This window comes from Hylobates moloch, unplaced genomic scaffold (assembly GCF_009828535.3).
Source record: "Hylobates moloch isolate HMO894 unplaced genomic scaffold, HMol_V3 SCAFFOLD_15, whole genome shotgun sequence".
NCBI classification, from domain to species: Eukaryota; Metazoa; Chordata; class Mammalia; order Primates; family Hylobatidae; genus Hylobates; species Hylobates moloch.
Window position 1 is genome coordinate 45,656,695 of NW_026652290.1, and position 27,778 is coordinate 45,684,472.

Here is a 27,778-nt window from a genome sequence, read left to right on the forward strand (position 1 = left end):
CTGTGGTGGCTGCTTTCTGAATGGATTGGTGTTGAAGAGTATGAACTGATCTACTTCCTTCCTGTAGGTGTGGGCACAGGCAGTTCCTCACTGTGGAATCTGATGGGCAATGCCATGGTGATGACCCAGTATATCCGCCTTACCCCAGATATGCAAAGTAAACAGGGTGCCTTGTGGAACCGGGTGGTAAGACTCTTTCTCCCTCCTGTGTTGGTGACCCAGAAAGGCCTAAAAGGTTCAGCAGTGGCATACTGATTTAATTTTACTGTCTATCCCCCTGGTATTCTGTCTTCTGTGGATATCAAGGATCTTTATTTTTTAGATTATTCTGACCTTCATAGTAAATAAATCAGGTATTTAGTAAAATGCTCTCTAATTATAGCAAATAATTCATTTTTTTATCCTGAAATGTCTTTAATTCCTGATTGGTCCAATAGTACTACTTCTTAGGGTTTAATAATAACCCCTGCTTAACCACTTTGTAAGAAGATTATAAGAAGACCAGAGTGCAGTGGCACAATCATAGCTCACTACAGCCTCAAACTCCTGGGCTTAAGGGCTCCTCCTCCCACAGCCTCCTTAGTAGTTGAGACTACAGGCATGTGCCACTGCACCTGGCTAATTTTTAAAACATTTTTTGTAGAGATGGGGTCTTGCTGTGTTGCCCAGGCTGGTCTCAAACTCTTGGTCTCAAACAATCCTCCTGCCTTGGCCTCCCAAAGGTCAGGGATTATAGGTGTTAGCCACCAGGCCTGGTTGAGAGTACTCTCTTAAATTGATCCCAAACCTTATCCCAGCATCCCCACCTTGTTATTTCAATTTGAAGAGTCTGATATAAAATTTTATTTTCGTGTGAAAGCCACTCTGAGCTGTTGGTCATTTTATTTGTCCTTCTCTGGACCTTTTCTAGCTGCATTGTCTTCCTTGAGGTATGGCGACAAGAAGTGAATGCAGTATTCCTGGTGTGGCTGCACTGTGATTTTGTACAAGTGTAAGATGATGCTTTCTTTTCTGTTTCCAGGGCTCTTTCTAAATCTTTTACGACCAGTTTACTTTTGGGCATGACTCTGGCATCCTTTGATACTTTCTCTGGAACTCTCATAAACTAACAGCTCACTTTTACATCGCTTTTCTCATTAGTTGTAGATAAGTGAATCTCAGAAAAGAGAGCCATTTCTTTTCCCTGTTCAGGAGAGCAAGAGAAATTTCTACATTAGCTATCTGCACAAGCTGGCCCCTTAACCTAGATCATAGTGCTGAGCTCATTTTTGGACAGAGTACAGAGCATTGTGTTTTGGTAGGAGAGATAAAGGACAGTTGAAAGACTGGGATTCTCCGTCCAGCTCTGTCACAGTCCTCCTGTGAGCCCTAGGCAGATTATTTAACCTCATAGTTTTCTGTTTCTCCATCTGATAAATGAGCTTCAGAATACCTGTTCTACTTGCCCACTGGGGTTGTTGTGAGAATAAAATAAGACAATAGACATGAAAAGACTGTGGCAAGTTAAAATGGTTACAGAAATATGTGTTGTGTTATTACACTTCTATAAGTTTGTCGATGGGGCTCTTGTGGGTTACCGGATGATTATGTTCAAGGCTTGATACTCTGCTGCTGTCTTGCTAGCTGTCTGTCTCTACATAACTTGTAGCAGCAGTTCTAGTATAGCCTCTAGTTCTTCCCTTTTTCAGATTTCTGATGCCTGTATTCGCTGTTATTTGGCTATCACCGTGACTATGGGCTTGTTTCTGAGTTATTTGAATAGGATGCATTTGTTTGAGCAGTGGTTCTCAAATTTGGCTATCCATTGGAATCAATGCCTGGGTCTCACCCCCAGAGATTCTGATCTAATTGGAATAGGGTGCAGCTTGGCCATTGGGATTTTTTTTTTTTTTTTTGAGACGGAGTCTCGCTCTTTCACCCAGGCTGGAGTGCGGTGGCGTGATCTCCGCTCACTGCAAGCTCCGCCTCCCGGGTTCACGCCATTCTCCTGCCTCAGCCTCTCCGAGTAGCTGGGACCACAGGCGCCCGCCACCACGCCCGGCTAATTTTTTGTATTTTTAGTAGAGACGGGGTTTCACCATGGTCTCGATCTCCTGACCTCGTGATCCGCCCGCCTCGGCCTCCCAAAGTGCTGGGATTACAAGCGTGAGCCACCGCGCCCGGCCGGGATTTTTTAAAACTCCCTAGGTGAATCCAGTGTGTGGCAGAATTTCAGAACCACAATTAGACATGGTCCTGAGAAAAACAGTATAGCATTGTGCTGTAGGAGGCCAAGAGTCAGTGACAGACACCTCTTGGCTCACTGAGAACTTCTGTGACTCTGCCCTCTTCCCAGGGGCATAATACCTACCTCCTGGCAGCTTCCTGCCCCAGTGAATTTCACTCTTCCTCTGAAAGCTATTTTTTTTTTTTTTTTGAGACAGGGTCTCATCACTCTGTCGCCTAGGCTGGAGTGCAGTGGCACTATCACAGCTCACTGCAGCCTGGACCTCCTGGGCTGAAATGATCCTCCCACCGTAGCCTCTCAAAATGCTTTGATTACTGGTGTGAGCTACTGTGCCTGGCCTTTCTCTGAAATCTTTTTTTTTTTTTTGAGATGGAGTCTCACTCTGTTGTCCAGGCTGGAGTGTAGTGGCATGATCTCAGCTCACTGCAAGCTCTGCCTCCTGGGTTCATGCCATTCTCCTGCCTCAAGTCTCCTGAGTAGCTAGGACTACAGGCACCTGCCACCACACCTGGCTAATTTTTTGTGTTTTTTAGTAGAGATGGGGTTTCACCGTGTTAGCCAGGATGGTCTCGATCTCCTGACCTTGTGATCTGCCCACCTCAGCCTCCCAAAGTGCCAGGATTACAGGCGTGAGCCACCATGCTGGGCCGTTTCTCTGAAATTGTAATGCAACAGCAGAGAGATAAGAATCCAGAGTGACAAGCCAGAGACTGGCTCAATAGAGTAGGAGATTTCAGGCCCCTTGCTAAATGCAGGAGTACCCAACCCCCTTTCATTTTGACTATGTGCTTCTAATATGAACACTTTTGGAAAATATCCCAGAAATAAAGAATGAAAACTGAAAATGAACTAGCAATATGTTGCCCAGAACAGTCTATTTGGAGAGCCTTTGGCTGAACCCAGCTGGTCTGTCTGTTCTTCCTTCACTTCTTTCTTCACAGTAGACTTTTAACCAAAAGCTTCCCTAAATCAACTACCCACTCTGGTTTTTTCTTGAAACTGTTCAACTGTTTAAAACACTTAACCATCCACTTGCATCCATCTTCAAGTGCATTTAAGCTTCTTGGCCATGGACGGGAGGGTTTGGGGGACTGTAACTTGCTCTTCTTGTGAGAATTCTGGCTTACCCCTCAGCTTGGCAGAGGGCTAGGTCTAGATAATTAGAGTTGTTTGTAGTATCTGCTAATTATTCCTGGAAACGTTTGCATAATAGCTTAGCTTTTCTTTTTCTACTATAATAAATTAGGCTTTGACCTTTCTTTAAATCCAGCTTTTCAGAGTCTTTCTGTCTGAGGGGTGATCTTGAGTTGTAAATGAGTATGAATTCAGCCATCTGTACTCTAAAAGCTGAGCTACTTTGCTGGGTGGGTGTAGGATCACAGGAGTGGAGTTTGGTGTACTCTTGTCTTTTCCAACTTTGGAGTTCTGTCCTGTTTCTGTTGGGAAATGTTGCAAATAATCGGGAGGTTTATTCATTTTCATATTAAATCTCTAAAGTTCAATCCATTTAATTTTATGACATGAACACATAGCAAGTCTTAGATTTAGGTTTTAACCCTTAGCCTAGTGTTACCTGCATTTGTGTTTTCCAAGTCTGTTGATTGCTGATGCGGGCTTGAGGAGTTTTGCATTTCATGCTCCTCATTGATTCTAATGTCTTTCTCACTTTAGCCATGTTTCCTGAGAGACTGGGAGTTGCAGGTGCACTTCAAAATCCATGGACAAGGAAAGAAGAATCTGCATGGGGATGGCTTGGCAATCTGGTACACAAAGGATCGGATGCAGCCAGGTATTGGGACCCTGTGTTACTCTTGTGTGGGTGTGACAGCCTGCTTTTTCATGTGCCGTCTTTTTGAAAAGGTTCCTTCCCCACAGTGCCAGCCGTTTTCCCTCTCCCTTAATGTATGTGGATGAACACTGGCCCATCTAGTCTCTAGAATGGGGTCTGAGTCCTCATAAGCAGCTGAATTTGACTCATCCTGAGGCAGTTGCTTGCTTGTTACTTCTTTCTGAGTTTCCTTGTGAAACTACCTGGCCTGTTGGCTGGATGAAAGCACTGGCTCTTCTGAACACTGACGATTGGGTGAGCTGATTTCTTCTGAGCATTTACAGTGAATGATCTCAGCACTGCTGAGTCAAGAGAAGAGTTATGTATTTTCCTTGTGTAGGAGCTATTATTGCTCCACGTAGATGGCAGGCTCAATCTGATTTGACCTGATCTCTTTTGCAACAAGAAGGAGAACTAGGGAATTCAGTTCTCTCTTGGGGGCATAGTCTTTACCAAGTGTTTGTAAAGCAGAATTCTGTAGGGGCACCTTAGCAACCAGTTTGGATCAGGAAGCTGCCTGAGTGCTAAATAAGGTTGCAGTGGCCTTCTCTCTTTCCCTTGCCTCCAACAACAAACAATTACAGATATTTACTGGGCACTTGTTACAGGCCATGCACTTTGCTGGGCACTTTTACATGTGTTTTCTCATCTTGAGAGAGGCTTGGGAGTCATTTGAATTTTACTTTTTCCTTCATCATAGTGATATATTATTCCTTTTTCAACTCTTAGCTTTATTTCATTGTTCATCATCTGTTCTCTCTCTCTAGGGCCTGTGTTTGGAAACATGGACAAATTTGTGGGGCTGGGAGTATTTGTAGACACCTACCCCAATGAGGAGAAGCAGCAAGAGGTAATGGCAAGTGTCAGAGCTTAGGTCAGCTGCACTGACATCACAGTTCTTTGCCTCAGGAATATTGTACAGGAGGGAACAAAGGGGATAGAAAGTGAGGGGTTCTTCATCTATTGAACTTCAAAAGTTAATGTCCTTGTCAGTGTTTTTTCTAGAGGAACCGTTTAGGAGTGCACAGTCCTTTGGGAATAGCTGTCTTGAACAGGGGCTTTTTCTTTTGTGTTAATCATGTTCTCTCTTGTGCCTATTAGATAGCCACTAAAATTGAGCATGTTTTGTTGATTGGTGATTTGGCTGCTAGACCACCACCAGAGCGAGCCAAATTTATGTAACTCAGCCTCACCTGACTTTTAATCCATCAGTGCTGTGCTCTCTTCTGCAACTTGCACACACTTTTCAGCATCTTTTTCTTCTTCCTCATCTCAGACCTGAAGAACAGTTCTCCTCGCCTATAGAAAAGGTTATAATTGGCCAGGTGCGGGGGCTAACACCTGTAAGCCCAGCACTTTGGGATGCCGAGGCGGGTGGATCACCTGAGGTCAGGAGTTCGAGACCAGCTTTGCCAACATGGTGAAACCCTGTCTCTACTAAATATACAAAAATTAGATGGGTGTGGTGGTGGGTGCCTGTAATCCCACCTACTCGGGAGGCTGAGGCAGGAGAATCACAGCATTGCACTCCCCCCTAGGCAGCAGAGTGGGACTCTGTCTCAAAAAAAAAAAAAGAAAGAAAGAAAGAAAAGGCTATAAGGCTATAATGAGAAGGAAATTGAAGAAAGCCCAGCATTTTGTTGGAACCCAGTATCTGGCTGTTGGCAGGCCTTTTTGTTACCTGACCATAAGAGTTTCTTAGTGCTTTCTTTTTTTTTTTTTTTTTTTGAGACAAAGTCTCCCTTTGTCACCCAGGCTGGAGTGCAGTGGCGCAATCTCTGCTCACTGCAACCTCCGCCTCCCAGGTTCAAGCCATTCTCCTGCCTCAGCCTCCCGAGTAGCTGGGACTACAGGCCCTGCCACCATACTCGGCTAACTTTTGTATATTTAGTAGAGACGGGGTTTCACCATGTTGGTCAGACTGGTCTCGAACCCCTGACCTCGTGATCTGCCTGCCTTGGCCTCCCAAAGTGCTGGGATTACAGGCGTGAGCCACCATGCCCAGCTATTGCTTTCTTATGTTGACAGTGGGTTTGTACTCTCTGTGTCCTATGGCACTGCCATCAGTTGGTGGGAAACTGTGACAGGTTGTTGCTGGGTATCCTGTAGCTAAGCAATACCTAGCGAGGAAAGTAGGATTAGAAATAGAGGCAAAGGTCACATTATTTTTTTCCCCAAAGGTTTATTATGAAAATTTTCAAACTTAAAAAACATTAGAAGGCCAGGCATGGTGGCTCACGCCTGTAATCCTAGCACTTTGGGAGGCCAAGGTGGGCAGATTACTTGAGGTTAGGAGTTCAAGACCAGCCTGACCAATATTGTGAAACCCTGTCTCCACTAAAAATACAAAAATTAGTTTTTTTTGTTTGTTTGTTTTTGTTTTGTGAGACAGAGTCTCACTCTGTTGCCCAGGCTGGAGTGCAGTGGTACGATCTTGGCTCACCGCAACCTCCGCCTCCTGGGTTCAAGCAATTCTCCTGCCTCAGCTTCCCAAGTAGCTGGGATTACAGGCGCCTGCCACCACGCCCGGCTAATTTTTGTATCTTTATTAGAGACAGGGTTTCACCATGCTGGCCAGGCTGGTCGTGAACTCCTGACCTCAGGCGATCTGCCTGCCTCGGCCTCCCAAAGTGCTGGGATTACAGGCGTGAGCCACCGCGCCCGGCCAAAAATTAGTATTTTTATTTTATTTTATTTATTTTATTTATTTATTTTTTTTGAACGGAGTCTCGCTCTGTCGCCCAGGCTGGAGTGCAGTGGCGCAATCTTGGCTCACTGCAAGCTCTGCCTCCTGGGTTCACGCCATTCTCCTGCCTCAGCCTCTCCGAGTAGCTGGGACTACAGGCGCCCGCCACCACGCCCGGCTAATTTTTTTTTTGTATTTTTAGTAGAGATGGGGTTTCACCGTGGTCTCGATCTCCTGACCTCGTGATCCACCCGCCTCAGCCTCCCAAAGTGCTGGGATTACAAGCGTGAGCCACCGCGCCTGGCCTAGTATTTTTATTAGTATTAACCTGTAGTCCCAGCTACTTGGGAGGCTGAGGTGGGAGAGTCACTTGAACCTGGGAGGTGGAGGTTGCAGTGAGCTGAGACCACCATTGCACTCCAGCCTGTAATCCCAGCTACTCAGGTTGCCGAGTCAGGAGAATGGCTTGAACTCAGGAGGCGGAGGTTGCAGTGAGCTGAGATCGCACCACTGCACTCCAGCCTGGGCAACAGAGCGAGACTGTCACCAAAATAAACAAAAAAATTAGAAGAATAGAGAATGATCATTGTATCTGTGACGCTCAGATTCAACAGTTGTTAACATTTCCCACAGAACTCACTTTATTTTTTATTTTTTTTCATTTTTTGAGATGGAGTTTCGCTTGTCTCCAGGCTGGAGACGCAATCTCGGCTCACTGCAACCTCTACCTCCCGGGTTCAAGCCATTCTCCTGCCTCAGCCTCCCGAGTAGCTGGAACTACAGGCACATGCCACCACGCCCAGCTAATTTTTGTATTTTTAGTAGAGACAGGGTTTCACCATGTTGGCCAGGATGGTCTCCGTCTCTTGACCTCAGGTGATTCGCCCACCCTGGCCTCCCAAAGTGGTGGGGTTACAGGTATGAGCCACTGTGCCCAGAGAGCTCACTTTAGAGGTGGTAGAATGTGAGACCTGAGTTAGGAGAATAACCTTTTGTTGTGGATCAGTTACAGCTGCTTCTCTGTGTTCCTTCTGGGCTGTTCTTCATTCCACATACATTAACCACTTTCTAGGTGCCAGGCCCTGGGAATTAGTGAGCAAGATAACATGGTCCTTGTACTCAGTAGCACTGAGAATGCTGATGGGGGAACTCTGGGGCACTATGGGAGGACACAGCAGGAGCTTCTAACCTGAAGTGGGGCAGTAGTGTTGGTGGTAGTGGGGAAGGCTTCTTCCAGGAAGTGCCTTTTGGGTTGAGGTCTGCAGAGTAAGGAACCAGTGTCCCATGCAGAGGGAAAAAAGCATGTGTAAGGTCCTAAGGTTAAGAGAGGGGATGATGAGGCTGAGTGCCGTGGCTCATGCCTGTAATCCCAGCACTTTGGGAGGCCGAGGCGGGTGGATCACAAGATCAGGAGACTGAGACTATCCTGGCCAACATGGTGAAACCCCGTCTCTACTAAAAATACAAAAATTAACCAGGCGTGGTGGCATGCTTCTGTAGTCCCAGCTACTCAGGAGGCTGAGGCAGGAGAATCGCTTGAACCTGGAAGGTGGAGGTTGCAGTATGAGCCAAGATTGCGCCACTGCACTCTAGCCTGGGCGACAGAGTGAGACTCCATCTCAGAAAAAAAAAAAAAAAAAAGAGAGGGGATGATGAGTGTGTGGAAATAAAGTAGAATCAGAGACAGATGAGGCTAGAATGAAAAGCAGGGCCAGTAGTCTTGTCATGTTGCACAGTTCCTAGGGCTGCCGTCCACCTTGCATTCTACAGTATTAACACCGTAGCCTCGGCATGTTAGCTAGCCACTGAGACTGAGCAGCATCTGCTTGGGTGGTTGGTGGTTGAACTGTTTAGACGAGAGCCAGAGCAGACTGAATGTATGTGACTCATGCTCACCATATACCACTTGGGGCCAAGTTCTGAAGGACTGTGTTCCTGCTGAGGAGTCTGGACTTGATTCTGAAGGGGTAGGTGCATTAAAGGATTTTATTGAAGAGAGGATCATGACTGGATTTGTAGTCATGTTGAGGCAATAGTGGTAGTTAGAAATGCATCTGAATAAGAGTTGTCAGCTTTAGGGCCTGACAAGAGTTTTAAACTTGTCTCTGTTTCTTCCAGAAACAAATTGTTCAAACTCTGTTAGCTTCCATTTCACCATGAGATAGCAGTAATTCTGATTTGAGAAAGTAGAAATTCTGACTTGGGTTTACTTTGTAAGGATTTTGTAGATGTTAATTAAAAAAATTTATTTTAGATGGTAAAAATTGAGACATCTTTTCTGGCTAGCTATTGTGGTTCTTACTTCCAAGTGCACATTGTAATTCCCTGGATAATTTTTAAAAGTATTGACATCCAGTCCCAACCCCAGAGCTTCTGATTTCAGTTAGTCTGAAGTGCAGTCTAGGCAGCCTTTCTTTTTTAAAGCTCTCCAGGGAATTCACATGTATAGCCAAGGTTGAGACCCCTTGGACTAACATGGGTTCCTTTTTTCCCTATAAAACTAAATTTAAGGCCGGGCGCAGTGGCTCACACCTGTAATCCCAGCACTTTGGGAGGTCGAGGCGGGCAGATCATGAGGTCAAGAGTTCGAGACCAGCCTGGCCAACATAGTGAAACCCTGTCTCTACTAAAAATACAAAAATTAGCCAGGTGTGGTGGCAGGCACCTGTAGTCCCAGCTACTTGGGAGGCTGAGGCAGGAGAATCGCTTGAACCTGGGAGGTGGAGGTTGCAGTGAGCCAAGATCATGCCCTTGCACTCCAGCCTGGGCGACAAAAGCAAGACTCTGTCTCAAAAAAAAAAAAACCATAAAATAAAATAAAATCACTTGCTGTTTATTAGATGGCTGCTGTGTGCCAGGTACTTTGCAAATATTGTCTTAATCCTCGTCAAACCTCTTTATAGTCTGTATTTTTCCCATTTTACCAGTGAGTAAACAGAGGCTTAGAGAAGTTAAGTGTCTGTTTCAAGGTAATAGTCAATACAAAGTGAAGCACAGGTCCACCAGATTCCAGAAGCTGTGCTTTTATCTATGATGTTCTACCAGCTCCCATCCTTTTTTTTTTGTCAGGTTGACTTTCTTGAGAATGGAGACATTTATTATTATTATTATTATTATTTTGTTTTATTTTATTTTATTTTATTTTATTTATGTATTTTTTTTGAGACATAGTCTTGCTTTGTCGTCCAGGCTGGAGTACAGTGATGCGATCTTGGCTCACTGCAAGCTCTGCCTCCCGGGTTCATGCCATTCTCCTGCTTCAGCCTCCTGAGTAGCTGGGACTACAAGTGCCTGCCACCACACCCAGCTAATTTTTTATATTTTTAGTAGACATGGGGTTTCACCGTGTTAGCCAGGATGGTATTGATCTCCTGACCTCGTGATCCACCCACCTCGGCCTTCCAAAATGCTGGGATTACAGGGGTGAGCCATTTTGCCCGGCCTTATTTTTTTTTCGAGATAGAGTCTTGCTCTGTTGCCCAGGCTGGAGTGCAGTGGCATGATCTCGGCTCACTGCAGCCTCCGCCTCCTGGGTTTAGTGATTCTCCTGCCTCAGCCTTTGGGGTAGCTGGGATTTCAGGCACACTTGCACCTAGTCTGGCTGATTACAGGCACACACCAGCACATCTGGCTAATTTTTGTATTTTTAGTAGAGACGGGGTTTCACCGCATTGGCCAGGCTGGTCTCAAACTCCAGACCTCAAGTAATCTACCCGCCTCGGCCTCCCAAAGTGCTAGGATTACACGTGTGAGCCACTGCACCCAGCCTGTTAATACTATGTTTACATGCTGTCCTATGCAATTTCTTTTAATTTTTTTTTTGAGACGGAGTCTCACTCTGCCAACCTGGAGTGCAGTGGTGTGATCTCGGCTCACTGCAAGCTCCGCCTCTTGGGTTCAGGCCATTCTCCTGCCTCAGCCTCCCGAGTAGCTGGGTAGCTGGGACTACAGGCACCTGCAACCATGCCCAGCTAATTTTTTGTATTTTTAGTAGAGACAGGGTTTCACTGTGTTAGCCAGAATGGTCTCGATCTCCTGACCTCATGATCTGCCTGCCTCAGCCTCCCGACGTGTTGGGATTACAGGCGTGAGCCACCACGCCTGGCCAATGCAAATGCAATTTCAGTTCTTAGAGCTTATATTCAGTCCAGAGAGTATAGAAAGTATCTTCCTTTCTTTTTTTTTTTTTTTTTTGAGACAGAGTCTTGCTGTCGCCCAGGCTGGAGTGCAGTGGCGCGATCTCGGCTCACTGCAGGCTCCGCCCCCGGGGGTTCACGCCATTCTCCTGCCTCAGCCTCCTGAGTAGCTGGGACTATAGGCACCCGCCACCTCGCCGGGCTAATTTTTTGTATTTTTAGTAGAGACGGGGTTTCACTGTGTTAGCCAGGATGGTCTCAATCTCCTGACCTCGTGATCCTCCCAACGTGCTGGGATTACAGGCGTGAGCCACCGCGCCCGGCCAAAAGTATCTTCCTTTCTACATCCCAACATCCTACACAACTGTCTAAGAAGGTAAAATCAAATGTGTTTGTCAGTGGCATGGTTTACTTCGATATGCATAAAGGTGCCAGGCATTGTTCTAAGTACTTTCGCATATGTTATTTACTTATCATAACAACGTTTTGGGGTAGATAATAGTATTATCTCTACTTTATTGGTAAGAAACTGAAGTGGGCGTAGAAAGGTTACAGAATTTGTTAGTGTCACACATGTAGTGCGCCTGACTCCAGAGACTCCAGTCTTGTTATTATTGCTTTATTATTTTGAGCTCATTAAAAGAGGGTAACAAATACTGTACCTTTTGAGAACTTACAAATGACCGTGGTATGTGTGCAGAAGATGTCCTAGACAAGGAAGACAAGGAGCAGGTAGGAAGGCGTGTGGAACAATTCATGAAATTCCTCTAGATAGTGGTGAAGACATTTTTCTGGTTTCTTGTTTCTTTGTCAGGAAAGTCCACATGACCCTGTTGCTCAACTTCTTACCACATTTGTTCATGAGAAAATATTGGGAAAATCATAGCAACCAGTAATGCATCTGAGAAGAGGGTGAGAGACTTCAGTATATAGGCTCAATCCTCCCACCTCAGCCTCCTTCCCAGGAGCTGGGACCACAGGCATGCGCCACCCACACCTGGCTAATTTTTGTGTTTTTTGTAGAGACAGGGTTTCGCCATGTTGCCTAGGCTGGTCTCAAACTGCTATGCTCAAGTGATTTGCCTGCCTTGGCCCCCCAAGGTGCTGGGATTACGGGCATGAGCCACCGCACCTGGCCCCTCAACTGTGGTTTAACATCTGAAAATTAATATAATATACCACATTAATAGACTAAAGGACAAACAACATATAATCATCTCAATAGATAGGGGAAAAGTGACAAAATTTCATACCTCTTGATAATAAAAACACTCAACAAATTAGGAATAGAAGAGGATTTCCTCAACCTGATAAAAGGCATCCATGGAAAACCCACAGCTAATATATATGTGTATGTGTGTGTGTGTCTCACACACACGTTTTATTTTTATATTTTTTTGAGATAGAGTCTCGCTCTGTCGCCTGGGCTGGAGTGCAGTGGCGTGATCTTGGCTCACTGCAACCTCTGCCTCCCGGGTTCAAGCGATTCTCCTGCCTTAGCCTCCCAAGTAGCTGAGATTACAGACGTGCACCACCACACCCGGTTAATTTTTGTGTTTTTAGTGGAGACGGGGTTTCACCATGTTGATCAGGCTAGTCTTGAACTCCTGACCTGAAGTGATCTGCCCACCTCGACCTCCCAAAGTGCTGGGATTACAGGTGTGAGTGAGCCACTGCGCCCAACCTTTTTATTTTTTTGAGACAGAGTCTCGGTCTGTCACCCAGGCTGGAGTGCAGGGGCATGATCTCTGCCCACTGCAACCTCCACCTCCTAGATTCAAGCAATTCTCCTGCCTCAGCCTCCTGAGCATCTGGGATTACAGGCGCCTGCCACCACACCCAGGTAAGTTTTTGTATTTTTAGTAGTGACGGGAGTTTGCCATGTTGGCCAGGCTGGTCTCAAACTCCTGACCTCAGGTGATCTGCCCATCTCGGCCTCCCAAAGTGCTGAGATTACAGATGTGAGCTACTGTGCTTGGCTAGAAAAACCCACAGCTAACATATTTAGTGGTAAACAGTTGAGTTCTTTCCTTCTAAGATCAGGAATAAAACAAGGATATTCACTCTTACCACTTCTGTTTAACATTGTACTGGAGGACCTAGCTAGGGCAAGAGACGTGAAAATGAAATAAAAGACATCCAGATTGGAAAGGAGGTAAAACTATTTCTATTTGCAGATGACAGAATATGGAAAATCCTAAGGAATCCACAAAAAAAACCTATTAGAACTACCAAGTGAATTTAGCAAGGTTGCAGGATACAAGATCAGTATGCAAAAATCAGGTTTCTTTCTTTTTTTTTTTTTTGAGATGGAGTTTCGCTCTGTCACACAGGTTGGAGTGCAGTGGCATGATCTCTGCTCATTGCCACCTCCGCCTCCTGGGTTCAAGTGATTCTTCTGCCTCAGCCTCCAGAGTAGCTGGGATTACAGGCACATGCTACCACGCCCAGCTAATTTCTGTATTTTTAGTAGAGATGGGGTTTCACCATGTTGGTCAGGCTGTTCTTGAACTCCTGACCTCATGATCCACCTGCCTCAGCCTCCCAAAGTGCTGGGATTACAGGCGTGAGGTACCGCGCCTGGCAAATCAGGTTTATTTCTATATATTTTCAGTGAACAATCTGAAAATGAAATGAGAAAACAACTCCATTTGCACTATTATCAAAAAGAATAAAATACTTAGCAATAAATTTGGCCGGGCAAGGTGGCTTACACCTGTAATTCCAGCACTTTGGGAGGCTGAGGCGGGCGGATCACGAGGTCAGGAGATCGAGACCATCCTGGCTAACATGGTGAAACCCCGTCTCTGCTAAAAAAATACAAAATAATTAGCCAGGCGTGGTGGCATGTGCCTGTAGTCCCAGCTACTTGGGAGGCTGAGGCAGGAGAATGGCGTGAACCTGGGACGCGGAGGTTGCAGTGAGCCGAGATCGTGCCACTGCACTCCAGCCTGGGTGACAGAACTAGACTCCATCTCAAAAAAAAAAAAAAAAAAGAAGTAAATTTAACAGAAAAACTTTGACAACTACAAAATATTGTTGGGGCCAGGTGTAGTGGCTCACACCTGTAATCCTAGCACTTGTGGGAGGCTGAAGTGGGAGAATCACCTTAGGCCAGGTGTTTGAAATGAGCCTGGGCACCATAGCAAGATCTTGTCTCTACAAAAAATAAAATTAGGCCGGGCGTGGTGGTTCACACCTGTAATCCCAACAGGGGTGGGATTTTGGGAGGCTGAGACTGGTGGATCATGAGGTCAGGAGATCAAGACCGTCCTGGCCAAGATGGTGAAACCCTGTCTCTACTAAAAATACAAAAAAATTAGAGCTGAGCTTGGCAGTGTTTGCCTGTAGTCCCAGCTACTAGGGAGGCAGAGGCAGGAGAATTGCTTGAACCTGGGAGGTGGAGGCTACAGTGAGCCGAGATTGCGCCACTGCACTCCAGCCTGGGCGACAGAGCAAGACTCTCAAAAAAAATTAGCCTGGTGTGGTGGGTGATGCATGCTACCTGGGAGGCTGAGGTGGAGGTTTGCTCAGGAGGTTGAGGCCGCAGTGAGGCCGCAGTGAGCCACGATCGCATCGCTGCACTCCAGCCTCAGTAACAGAGCAAGACCCTGTCTCAAAAATGAAATAAAGTAAAAAAAAATATTGGAAGAAATTAAAGAAGATCCATGTAAATGGAAAGGTGTTCTATGGCATGGATTGGAAGACTTGGTAATCTTAAGATGGCAGTACTCCCCACATTGCTCTATGCAGTCCCTGCCTCTCAAAAACTTAGCTGGCTTCTTTGCAAAAATTCACAAGCTGATCTTAACATCCATGTGGAAATTCAAGGGACTCAGAATAACCAAAATAATCTTGACAAAGAAGATTGAAGTTGGAATGCTCACACTTCCTGATTTTAAAACTTACTACAAAGCTACAATAATAAAGACAGTGTGCTACTGGCATCTGGGTAGACATATAGATCAATGGAATAGAACTGAGAATCTGGAAATAAACTGTCACATTTAATCAATTAATTTTCTTTTTTTTTTTTTTTTCTTTTTGAGACAGTCTCACTCTGTCTCCCAGGCTGGAGTGCAGTGGTGCGGTCTCGGCTCACTGCAAGCTCTGCCTCCTGGGTTCACGCCATTCTCCTGCCTCAGCCTTCCAAGTAGCTGGGACTACAGGTGCCCGCCACCACGCCTGGCAATTTTTTTTTATAATATTTTTAGTAGAGACGGGGTTTCACCATGTTAGCCAGGATGGTCTTGATCTCCTGACCTCGTGATCCACCCGCGTCGGCCTCACAATGTGCTGGGATTACAGGCGTGAGCCACCGTGCCCAGCCTAATCAATTAATTTTCCACAAGATATTTCAATGGGGAAAAGAATCATCTTTTCATCAACTAGTTATCCACGTGTAAAATAATGAAGTTATCCCCTATTTCACACCACACAGAAAATTTAACTTGAAATGGATGAAAGATCTAAATGTAAAAGTTAAAACTATAAAACTTTTAGAAAAAAAAATATATCGGGTTGATTCTTCTTGACTTTGGATCAGGCAGTTGTTAGATGTGACACCAAAAGAAAAAGCAACAAAAGAAAAGGATAAATTGAACTTCATCAAAATTGAAACCTTACGTGTTTCATAGGACATCATCAAGGAAATGTAAAGAACCTACAGAATGGGAAAAGATATATGCAAATCATATCTTATTAGAGATTTGTTTGAAACATAAAGAACTATTACAACTCAATAGTAAGACAACCAAATTAGAAAATGGGCGAAAGATCTTAATAGGTATTTCTCCAAAAGAGATACACAAATGGCCAAGAAGCTTGAAAAGAGGCTCAGCAGCATCAGCCATCAGGGACATGCAAATTAAAACCATAAGACACTATTTTACACCCACTAGAATGGCTAAAATAAAAAAGATGAGAAGTGTTGGCAAGGATATGGAGTAATTGGAACCCTCATAGACTGCTGGTGGGAATGTAAAATGGTACAGTTGCTTTGGAAAAGTTTGACATTTCTTCAAATGACTAAACATAGACTTTATATGATCTAGCAATTCCACTCATAGGTGTGTACCTAAGAGAAATGAAAACATCTACACAAAACTTTTTTTTTTTTTTTTGAGATGGAGTCTCGCTCTATTGCCCAGTCTGAAGTGCAGTGGCATGATCTCAGCTCACTGCAACCTCTGCCTCCCAGGCTCAAGTGATTCCCCTGCTTCAGCCTTCTAAGCAGCTGGGATTACAGGTGCGTGCCACCACGCCCGGCTAATTTTTACATTTTTAGTAGATACGGGTTTTGCCATGTTGGCCAGGCTAGTCTCGAACTCCTGACCTCAAGTTACCGCCTGCCTTGGCCTCCCAAAGTGCTGGGATTATAGGCATGAGTCATTGCACCCGGCCTACACAAAAACTTTTATATGAATGTCCATAGCAGCATTATTCATAATAGCCAAGAAATGGATACAACTTAAATGTCCATCAACTGATTAGAGCAGTGGTCCCCAACCTGTTAGGAACCAGGCTGCACAGCAGGTGAGTGGTGGGTGAGCAAATGAAGCATCATCTGTATTTACAGCTGCTCCCCATTGCTCTCATTACTGCCTGAGCTCCGCCTCCTCTCAGATCAGCAGTGGCATTAGATTCTCATAGGAGCAGGAGCCCTCTTGTGAAGTGAGCATACGTGGGATCTAGGTTTCTCTTTAGGAGAATTTAATGCCTGATGATCTGTCACTGTCTCCCATCACCCCAAGATGGGACTGTCTAGTTGCAGGAAAGCAAGCTCAGGGTTCCCACTGATTCTACATTATGGCAAGTTGTATAATTATTTCATTATATATTATAATGTAATAATAATAGAAATAAAGTACACGGGCTGGGTGCGGTGGCTCACGCCTGTAATCCCAACACTTTGGGAGGCCGAGGTGGGTGGATCACGAGGTCAGAGATTGAGGCCATTCTGGCTAACATGGTGAAACCCTGTCTCTACTAAAAATACAAAAAATTAGCCGGGCGTGGTGGTGGGCGCCTATAGTCCCAGCTACTCGGGAGGCTGAGGCAGGAGAATGGTGTGAACCCCGGAGGCGGAGCTTGCAGTGAGCCAAGATCGCGCCACTGGACTCCAGCCTGGGCAACAGAGCGAGACTCCATCTCAAAAAAATAAACAAATAAAAAAGTACACGATAAATGTAATGTGCTTGAATCAGCCTGAAACCACCCCCTCTCCAACTCCCCAGTTCACGGAAAAATTGTCTTCCAGGAAACCAGTCCCTGGTGCCAAAAAGGTTGAGGACTACTGGATTAGAGGATAAGCAAAATGTGATATATTGATATAATGGAATTATCAGCAATGAAAAGAATTAAGTGTCACTGGGTGTGGTGGCTCGTGCCTATAATCCCAACACTTTGGGAGGCCAAGGTGGAAGGATTGCTTGAGCCTAGGAGTTTTAGATCAGCTTGGGCAACACAGGGAGACCCCATCTTTACTAAAAACAGAAAAAAATTAGCTGGTCCCAGCTACTTTGCAGGCTGAGGCAGGAGGATTGCTTGAGTCCGCGAGGTCAAGGCTGCAGTGAGCTATGACTGCCACTGCACTGTAGCCTGGGCAATGGAGCAAGACTGTCTGAAAAGAAAAAAAAAAAAGTAGGAGTAATTACCAGGCACGGTGGCTCACACTTGTAATTCTAGCACTTTAGGAGACCAAGGTGAGTGGATCACTTGAGCCCAGGACCTCGAGGTTGCAGTGAACCTTGATCACACCACTGCACTCCAGCCTGGGTAACATAGCAAGACCCTGTCTCAAAAAAAAAAAAGACTGAAAGAAATTAAGTATCGATATGTGCTCCAACATGGATGACCCTTGAAAACTTCCATGCTAAGTGGAAGAAGTCAGTCACGAAAGACCCACACATTGTATGATCCTATGCATATGAAATGTCAAGAACAGGCAAATCTGTAGAGACAGAAAGTAGATTAGTGGTTGTCTAGGGCTGGGGTAATGTGGGGTGGAGATGATGAGAGTGACTACTAGTGGGCATGGGATTTTTTTTCGTGTGATGAAAATGTTTTAAAATTGGTTGTGGTAATCATAATCTTAACTCTGAATATACTAAACGCCATTGAATTATATACTTTAAGTGAATTGTGTGGTCTGTGAATTATATCTCAGTGTTGTAGTTATTTATTTTATTTATTTATTTTTGTTGAGACTGAGTCTCACCCTGTTGCCCAGGCTGGAGTGCAGTGGCGTGATCTTGGCTCACTGCAACCTCCATCTCCCAGGTTCAAGTGATTCGCCTGCCTCAGCCTCCCGAATAGCTGGGATTACAGGTGCCTGCTACCACGCCTGGCTAATTTTTGTTATTTTTAGTAGAGACGAGGTTTCACCATGTTGCCCAGGCTGGTCTCAAACTCCTGACCTTGTGATTTTCCCGCCTCAGCCTCCCAAAGTGCTGGGATTACAGGCGTGAGCCACCGCGCCTGTCTGTATTTTAGTTATTTTTTAATGTTGATTAAAAGATCACCAGTGGTCAGGCACAGTAGCTCATGCCTGTAATCCCAGCACTTTGGGAAGCCAAGGCAGGAAGATAGCTTGAGTCCAGGAGTTTGAAACTAGCCTAGGCAACATAACAAGTCCTCATCACTACAAAAAAAAAAAAAAAAAGTAAAGATAACCTGATTATCTTTTCTTGCACTATCAAGTCATCAGCTGATGATCATCACTTTCTCACATGAACCTACCCAGATGTTGGTGAAAAGTTGCAGGGAAGTCAGTAGCAATCTTGGAGCTACAATGTGTTTCTGTTGAAATCAGAGCGTAATGAATGAGAAGAGGTCTTCCTGGAATGAGAGCACAGAATGCAACCATTGCGGTCTTGGCCTTCATTCTTTTCTGTGAGATGTTTGGGCCTCAACCCTGGGGAGGCAGAAACAGCTAGAGAGTGGGGAGAACAGCTTGGGAGTCGTTTTTGAGGTATTCCCCATACTTTGAGGTACTCCCCATACTTTTTTTTGATGTGACGATTGCTTTTTCCTCCTTTGAACTGGAAGAAAATTTAACAATACCATGCCATTCAGTTAAAAAAACTTTCCTCAAGTTTTTTTTTCTTTTGAGACTGAGTCTTGCATTCTATCACCTAGGATGGAGTGCAGTGGCACAGTGATAGCTCACTGCAGCCTCGAACTCCTAGGCTTAAGCAATCTTCCTGCCTCAGCCTTCTGAGTAACTGGGACTACAGCTGTGCCATCATGCCTGGTTAATTTTTACTTTTTTTGGCCAGTTGCAGTGGCCAATGCCTATAATCCCAGCACTTGAGGTCAGGAGTTCAAGACCAGCCTGGCCAACATGGTGAAACCCCATCTCTAATAAAGAATACAACAATTAACCTGGTGTGATGGCACATGCCTGTAATCCCAGCTTCTTGGGAGGCTGAGGCAGGAGAATTGTTTGAACCTGGGAGGTGGAGGTTGCAGTGAGCCGAGATTACGCCACTGCACTCCAGCATGGGCGACGGAGTGAGACTTGGTGTCAAAAAAAGAAAAAAAATTTTTTTTTTTTTTTTGTAGAGACACGGTCTTGCTATGTTTTTGAGGCTGTTCTTGAACTCCTGGACTCAAGTGACCTCCTCCCTTGGCCTCCCGAAGTGCTAGGATTACAGGCATGAGCCACCACACTCGGTCCCCTTAAGTCTTTATCTTGATGAAGACCCTGATTCCAAAGTGGTCTCTTTACTGTTGGCAGAGAGAATTTTACATATGTTTCTTTTCTGAGACAGTGAAAGAGGGAGAAAGGAAGAAAGCAAGAGCCAGTGCTCCAGAGGATGCTTATCCCTGGGTTAGTTCTTTTCTTTGGGCTTTGACCCCTTTGAGACTCTGATTAAAGTGTTGGACCCACAGAAAGAGGCACGTACACAGAGGAGTTGACATGATTTTAGGAGATCTGAAGATCCCTTGTTCTATAGAATTGATGGCTCTTCTCATTAACAAGAAGTATTGACATACTATCAGAATGATGGTCAGCAGTGAAATTAAGACATACCTAATAGGCTATATTCTGAAACTTGGTACTTGTAATCTGGGTGGGTAGGTTATAAAGGTCAGTGCTTGGGGCACACCTCAAATTTAGTCTCCTGATTTTGGAGTACTCTTTACTGAAGTCCTCAACTTACTTGATTTGAAGACTAAGATAAATGAGATTGAGATCATTCCATGAGTTTCTTAAGAGAGCATGATGATATTCAATTATATGAAGGTTTCCAGGCCTGGAAGTGCCACTTTTCTGTGTCCTCCAATTGAGAAGCTGTGAGTCCTGGGGACTGACAAGCTTTATGGGAGTCTGGGGGCTTACAGAGCAAGGGCCTTCTCAGGCTGCCTAGTAATGTGTAAAGAATCTCACTGATCTTCTTTTCACTTTAAATAGGATGGGTATTGTCTCCTCTTTGTCTGGATTTCTGCATAAAGGGCTAGATGAAGATTATTGTAGGACCAGCAGCTTATACAGCTTTGAAAGTCTGAAAAGTGACAGGTCTACCTGTGTAAGTGAGTGTGTTCCGCTAGTGGTCCCAGGGAGGATGAAATGGAGGTGTGGTGGGGGATGCTTCACACCTAGTAGCATCTAGTAGAAGGCATTTGTTTTGTTAATTATTTTTACATACATTACAGAAAAATTGGAAAATGCTGAAAAAACAAGTGTACAAACATCTTTAAAAACAAAGACATTGTATCATGTTGTAAATACTGTTTTTAAAACCTTTTTAAATTTTTTAAAAATTGAAGATATATAGAAAAATGAGAAAAACAGAAAAATTGAGTGGTAAATACTAGATTCAGATTAATCTTTATTTGATAATAATTTTGTGCTTCTGATTAAGTTGTAAGAATACAACAGGCTGGGTGTGGTGGCTCACACCTGTAATCCCAGCAGTTTGGGAAGCCAAGGTGGGTGGATCACCTGAGGTCAGGAGTTCAAGACTAGCCTGGCCAACATGGTGAAACCCTGTCTCTACTAAAAATACAAAAATTAGCCGGACGTGGTGGCAGGCGCCTGTAATCCCAGCTAGTTGGGAGGCTGAGGCAGGAGAATCGCTTGAACCCGGGAGGTGGAGGTTGCAGTGAGCCGAGATCGCACCATTGCACTCCAGCCTGGAGGACAAGAGTGAGACTTCATCTCAAAAAAAAAAAAAAAAAAAGTTGGTCCTTTCGGGGGAAAAAAATTTAACAGAGAATTTTGGAATGTTCTTCACCCAGATTTCTGAAAATGTTAATGTTTTACTACATTTGCTTTGTCCTTTTTTTTTAGAGACAGAGTTTTGCTTTTGTTGCCCAGACTGGTGTATAGTGGCACGATCTTGGCTCACCGTGGCCTCCGCCTCCCGGGTTCAAGCGATTCTCCTGCCTCAGCCTCCCGAGCAGCTGGGATTATAGGCATATGACACCATGCCCGGCTAATTTTGTATTTTTAATAGAGATGGGGTTTCTCCATGTTGGTCAGGCTGGTCTCGAACTCCTGACCTCAGGTGATCCACCTGCCTCGGCCTCACAAAGTGCTGGGATTACAGGTGTGAGCTACTGCGCCTGGCTGTTCTTTTTTTTTTTTTTAATTTTAATTTTTTTTTTTTTTTTGGGACGGTTTTGTTCTGTCACCCAGGGTAGAGTGCAGTGGCACAATCACAGCTCACTGTAGCCTCAACCTCCCAGGCTCAATAGAGCCTCCCATCTCAGCCTCCCAAGTAGCTGGGACTACAGGTGCATGCCACCAATCCCAGCTACCTTTTTGTAGAGATGGGGTTTTGCCATGTTGCCCAGGTTGGTCTCAAACTCCTAGGGTCAAGCAATCCTCCCACCTTCATTTCCCAAAGTGCTGGGATTATAGGTGTGAGCCACCACACCTGGCCATCCTTTCCTTTAACCTCTTTCTTTGTGTGTCTGTGTGTATGTGTCTTGCGTGTGTGTTTGTGCTTGTGTGTCTTTTTTTCTGAACTAAGAGTAAATTTCTGTCATGATGCCTCCTTAATCCTAAATACTTAAGTGTGTGTGTGTGTATGTTTAAAAAAGAAAAAGTTATTTTATGTAGCCACAGCACAGTGATCAAAATCAGGAAGTTAACATTTATAACAAAACCATTATCTAATCTGCAGGCCTTATTCATATTTCACCTATTGTCCCAATATGTCCTTTATAATGAAAGAAAGTCCCAGATCCTGTGTTGTATTCAGTTGTTACTCTCCTTTAATCTGGAACTATTCTCAGTGTTCTCTTTGTGCTTCAGAGTACATACTGTTTAGACTTGATTTAAAAAAAAACAATACATATGAAACATTTTTCCATATTGAGAAATATTGAAAGCAGTGTATCCCAGTGATTGAGTCAGGGCTCTGGAGCCAGAATACTTGGTTTCAAATCCTGATTTCACTACTTAATGCTTGTGTTACCCTGGACAAGTTTTTTTACCTGTGAAATGAGGAGTACTGATACTACCTCATAGGATTCTGAGAATTAAATGCAAAAGTGCTCATTACTGAGTTCAGTACCTGGCACAGACTAAGTGCTCAATAAACACCAGCTATTATTCACACCATTCAGTGGATTCCTAAGGGACATTTTGCAAACATCGTAGTTCTCTTCTCTCTTCCTCTCCCCTCCCTGCCTTCTTTTCTTCACATCTGGGTTCCAGAAAGCAAATGGTCAGCTTACTAGACAATGGTATGGTTTGAGATGGAAACACTGCTCTGAAAGAGTGGCTCCCAGATGCCAGTGTATGAACTCCTGTTGTTTGGTAACAGTTTTCACTGGTGCAAGAATCGTAATAGTGAAGTTCTTTTTCTTAAGTGCTAAATGTATTCAGTTGTTTCATTACGAAATTACATGGTTCTCTCTCATCTTTCGGTGTTAAAATGGCCTTTTGTAAAATGATGTTTATTATAGATGATTGTTCTGTCATTATTGTATTTTAATATTTTTAGTAAGCAATAAAAAGAAACCAAATCTAATACTCTCCAAAATATTTTTGGAAATATTAATGGTTAATGACAGCCAGTGGTCTGAGAATTCGTGCTTTAAAAGATGTATGTTTGGCTTTGTGTTTATATATGTATGAGTACCCGTGAACAATATTTGTATCTAGAAATACACTAGTCATTGATGGAATGTTTATTGACTCCCCCTGAATACCAGACATTGTACTAAATGCTTTGCATGTCTCATTTCATCTTCATAATGAACCCTGTGAGCTTTGTATTGTTCTGTTTACAGTGAGGAAATAGAATCTCAAAGGGGTGATGTAATCCACCCAAGGTTACACAGCTATGAGTGACATAACTGCAGTTAGAACTCAGGTCTCCCTAATTACAGAGGCCATTTGGAATTTTAGCCTAGAATCCATAAATCCACAAGCTAATAGGTGTCTTTTCCATCAAAATATGCTGAAGATACAGTTATCCCGTAGAGGTCTTCAAAAAACACTTTTTTAAAAGTAGTCTTATAGTACAAAAAGTTGAAAACATTTCTCCACCCTTTAAACAACAATCCTTTGGATGATAAAACAGGTGAGAGTTTCTCCTTTTTGGTGACTCTTAAATTAGGAATAAAACGACCACCTTGCCTGAACCAGTGTGATTCTTCAATCTTTGGTTCTGACTTAACAGACTGCTTTCTAGGGGAAAAACAAAATTGCTCCTGTGTGAAATTAGTGGTTATCCAAGAAATACTTCCAGGAACTCTTGACTAGGAGTAGAAAATAAGATGGCATTTAGTGACTTACACTAATGTGAGGTTAAAAGTTGAAGGCCAACTCGTGTTGCTGAAGTAGACAGATTCTCTCTAGTTGCAAAGCTGTGGGGCTCCCTGTCTGGTGCAGCGTTTCTTCGATTTGGCTGCACATCACAGCCTTCTGTGGTGCTTTTTAAAAATACATAATCCTGGCTGGGTGCAGTGGCTCATGCCTGTAATCCCAGCACTTTGGGAGGCCGAGGCGGGCAGATCATGAGATCAGGAGTTCGAGACCAGCCTGACCAACATGGGGAAACCCCATCTGTACTAAAAATACAAAAATTAGCTGGGCATGGTGGCGCGCGCCTGTAATCCCAGCTACTCATAAGGCTGAGGCATGAGAATCGCTTGAACCCAGGAGGTGGAGGTTGTAGTGAGCCGAGACTGCACCACTGCACTCTAGCCTGGGTGACAGAGCGAGACTCCATCTCAAAACAACAAACAAAAAACAATCCTGCACCCCACTCTAGCCCTACAAATGAGACTCTTTGAGGGACCCAGGTATATGAGCAGTTAACAAGCTCCTTCAGGTGCCCCCAAGGCCCAGCATGCCTCTGGCTGTTACCTGGAACTGGGTCCACACCAGCCTTGGGAATAGCAAGGCACCCTTAGGCTAAGGATTGCTGTCTCTATTATTTGTTTATTTTCTAAGCAAGCTAACGTAGCAGGTTGCTATCTCTTTAAAGTTGCAACTTAAACTTCTAATCAGGGTTACGGGAGGTGATGAGTGAAGCAAGCCTTGGGCTCATCAGAGCTCCACAGGGCATTTTTAATCCCTTTTCCTTAATTGTCACTGAAATTATGAGCATTCTCTCAGATGCCAGTTTCTGTAGCCTGCTTGATAACGTGCTCACCATTTCCTTGTTCTAAATGGTAGTTGTTGAAGAGTAACTTCCTGCCAGTTTAATCATCCACGGATTGATGTCTTGCCTTTCTGTGTCTTGTACGAATTCTGCCAGTGGCGTTAAGAGGAGGACGGCAGGGGAGCTGCACTGCAGCCTCAGACTCCTGGCTGTCGCCCATGGAGCCCAGTGCCGTGGGTGCTGCCTTGCCTCACGGCAGCCTCTTCTCACAAGCTGTGATTCTGACTCATCTGTTTGCAGTTCCTTGAATGTGCCGCCCTCATGCTTCTTGTGCCCTCAGATCTTTTGGTGGACTCCCTCTAATTACTTGAGTCTCAGCTCAGATATTGCCTCCTCAGGGAGAGGTTCCCTCGCTGGTCCCTTGTATTACCTATTTTATTTTCCTTATAGCATTTTTCACTATCAGAAATCATTTGATTTGTTTGTTGTTTGTCTCTTCCACTCTGATATTAATTCCATTCCTGTCTGTCTTGTTTCTCTTTGGACCCTCAGCATCTGGAACAGTACCTGGCTTGTAGTAGGTGTTCACTGTATTAAAGGAGTGAAGGGTTTGAGGTCTGTACCCTCGCCTACCTGTTCCACAGGGCAGAGCTGAGCTGAGCTTGTGTAGGTACCTCTTGTCGCTAATGGCTTAGAACTGCGGCTGTTTGCTGGAGCATAGCTTAATACCCTCACGCCTGATGATTTTCTAAATCTGTCATTCTGTAACGCCCCCATGGAGCTTCTTCCTTGCCTATGTGTGGTAGGTTAGAATGACAATAGTTATTTGGGAATATATGACCATAAGGCTCAGTTAGAGGGTAAATGATCCCTTTGGATTAGAGTTAGTTTCATAGTCTCTCAAGTGGCAGGATTTTGGTCTTCTGGGCAGGAGCTGTTTCCTGAGATCCTGGATAGTAAAGGACGTCTTGAATTCAGAAGAATTTAGCCCTGTTTGTCTTCTCTTTCCCCTTGCTATAGAAATACAGACAAACTTGAGACTGACTCCCAGAGACATAAGTGGGGCGTGCCTGGACAGCGTACTGCTATGTGTTTCATAAAGTGCCTTCCAAAAGCTTCAGGACCTTCTATGGGTTAGAGCGGTCTTCCTAGGAGACCCCTTTGAGAATCTGATATAGTAACAGACCCTCTCCTCAGAAAAATGTACAAGCACCTGTGCATATGGTTTTGCCTACCATCTTGAGGGTACAAAGACTTCACGGATGCCCTTCAGGGACCCTAAAATTCTGTTTGGGGATTTAAGTTGGTTTGTTCATCCATCACAGCTGGGTCATAGCTCTTCTGTGGCTGTGTCTTTCTGACTTGGTCTCCTGTCTTCTGTGCCCTCTCTTGCTTTTATCATAACCTGCTGGACCCTCTCAGGCCCAGAAGAGGCGATATTCTCCAGGAGTCCAGGTACTCAGTTCTTGGCTCATCATGAGCATCCCTCATTCCCATGTGTCCATCCAACATTTGTTGCTGTTTCAAGTCCATGTGGTTGTCTCAGGAGTCTCTGGTCTCGACTGTATCTCCACCTTGCATGTTAACCATGTGGGACAAAGGGACAAATACTCCCCAAAGGAGTGGCATGCCTTATGTTACCCCTTCACCACCTCACCACCCTGCCTCTCTGCACTGCCTTGGCATTGGGCTTGTTCTGGAATGATTAGTTCGCCATTTCTAAGGAAGAATTGCTCCTACAACTCTATTGGGGAGAGAGGGCCCCTGAAATAGATGGGAAAATGAGTGGCTTATGGGGAAACTTGCGGTTTTCTCCCTGTTAAGGGAGAACCTTGCCCTCTTATTATTCGGAGAGGTTACGTGTGGAGGAGGCTTAAGTGGGCTGGAAAGTCTTTTGACTAAGGACAGTCATTGTGGCTGGCTGAGCCCATCCAGCAACCCTGTTCCATGTTCTGAGTTCTGATCCATTTAGCCTTATATGCTTATAGAATTTTAGAATTGAAAAGAGCTATCCTGAATGGAAAGATTCCCCTGCTCAAACAGGTATTTTCAGAATACCTGCTGTGTGCAGAACCATGGTTGGGAGGAGATGGGGCTGAAGTTTAGACATATGAAGACATGTGATAAATGAATTTTTTCTTCAAGAAGCGTTATGTGGCAGTTGGGGAGATAGGTACATATACATGAAAAGGAAACCCCTGGTATTAGGCGGCACATAAGTGCCAAATGGTGACCTTGGGGCATTCAAGTCAGACTCCAGCGTCTTAGGGGGGCCATTTCAGGCCCACCCCAGTTCAGGAGCCAAGAGAATTACTGAAGGCAAATACCAAGTGTAGTCGCTTCCTGGGCCCATTTCCCTTGAGAGACCATCTGAATGTGGGCTCTCAGGGGCTGCTGACAATGAGGTCGAGTGGCTTCCTGTTCTGCTGTAAGGGGCTCAACTTGTATGTGCTGAATTCCTGTTGCTGTTTGTACAGGCGTTCCTATGTGCTCTTCCTTAGCATCTACTTCCCCCTCTCTGCTTCCCAGCGGGTATTCCCCTACATCTCAGCCATGGTGAACAACGGCTCCCTCAGCTATGATCATGAGCGGGATGGGCGGCCTACAGAGCTGGGAGGCTGCACGGCCGTTGTCCGCAATCTTCATTACGACACCTTCCTGGTGATTCGCTATGTCAAGAGGCATTTGACGGTGAGAGTCCTTGTCCTGGACCAGATGGTGGTGTGGGTTGTGTCGCTCTTGCTCCCATGGCCTGACCCTGATTTATCTTTTTATTCTAGATAATGATGGATATTGATGGCAAGCATGAGTGGAGGGACTGCATTGAAGTGCCTGGAGTCCGCCTGCCCCGCGGCTACTACTTCGGCACCTCCTCCATCACTGGGGATCTCTCAGGTACTGCCACGTGCACTCTTGGTTTGCCCTGACTGAGGCCTCTTCTCAATACCCGTGCTTCGTTGAGGCCTCTCACAGGGGAGAGCCAGAGGAGTGGTGCTCTGGAAGGAGGTGCCTCAAGACTGCTTCTCTTTCTGCATTCTTATATCCACATTCCTTAAAAACCCAGGCCAGGCTTTCCTAGTACAGTTGTCACTAGAAGATGGTTGGTGCTAATAGAAAGCAGTGTTTGTCCCTTCATTAAGCTGGCTCTTCTAGCCTGTATCATGAGTTCCTTGCTTTCTAATTTCTGCTGTCAGGCTCCTCTCCTTCCACTCACTAATGTTCCCTGTTCTCCTTCCTTAACAAAGCTTTTCCTTGACTCTGCCGTCCTTCTGACCCCAGACTCTCCTTTTGCTGAGACTTTTGAATGTTTTGTGTGTACAGATGCCTTTGTTT

The 27,778-nt window shown here is 44.9% G+C and overlaps 1 protein-coding gene across 7 annotated transcripts in view; it reads left to right on the plus strand.

Annotated features, from left to right (window-relative positions):
• Positions 1–27,778, plus strand: part of LMAN2L (lectin, mannose binding 2 like) — a 43,279-nt gene that overhangs the window by 9,926 nt on the left and 5,575 nt on the right. For 2 of the 7 annotated variants that reach the window (XM_032178824.2, XM_058428458.1), the window contains exons 2-7: positions 68–186; positions 3,899–4,016; positions 4,823–4,905; positions 25,868–25,900; positions 26,975–27,136; positions 27,226–27,340. In XM_032178824.2, coding sequence (XP_032034715.1) covers positions 68–186; positions 3,899–4,016; positions 4,823–4,905; positions 25,868–25,900; positions 26,975–27,136; positions 27,226–27,340 — 630 coding nt within the window. Of the gene's footprint in view, positions 1–67; positions 187–975; positions 992–3,898; positions 4,017–4,822; positions 4,906–25,867; positions 25,901–26,974; positions 27,137–27,225; positions 27,341–27,778 lie in introns of those variants that run through there. The other 5 variants (XM_032178825.2, XM_058428461.1, XM_058428462.1 and 2 more) reach the window with 5 other exon arrangements.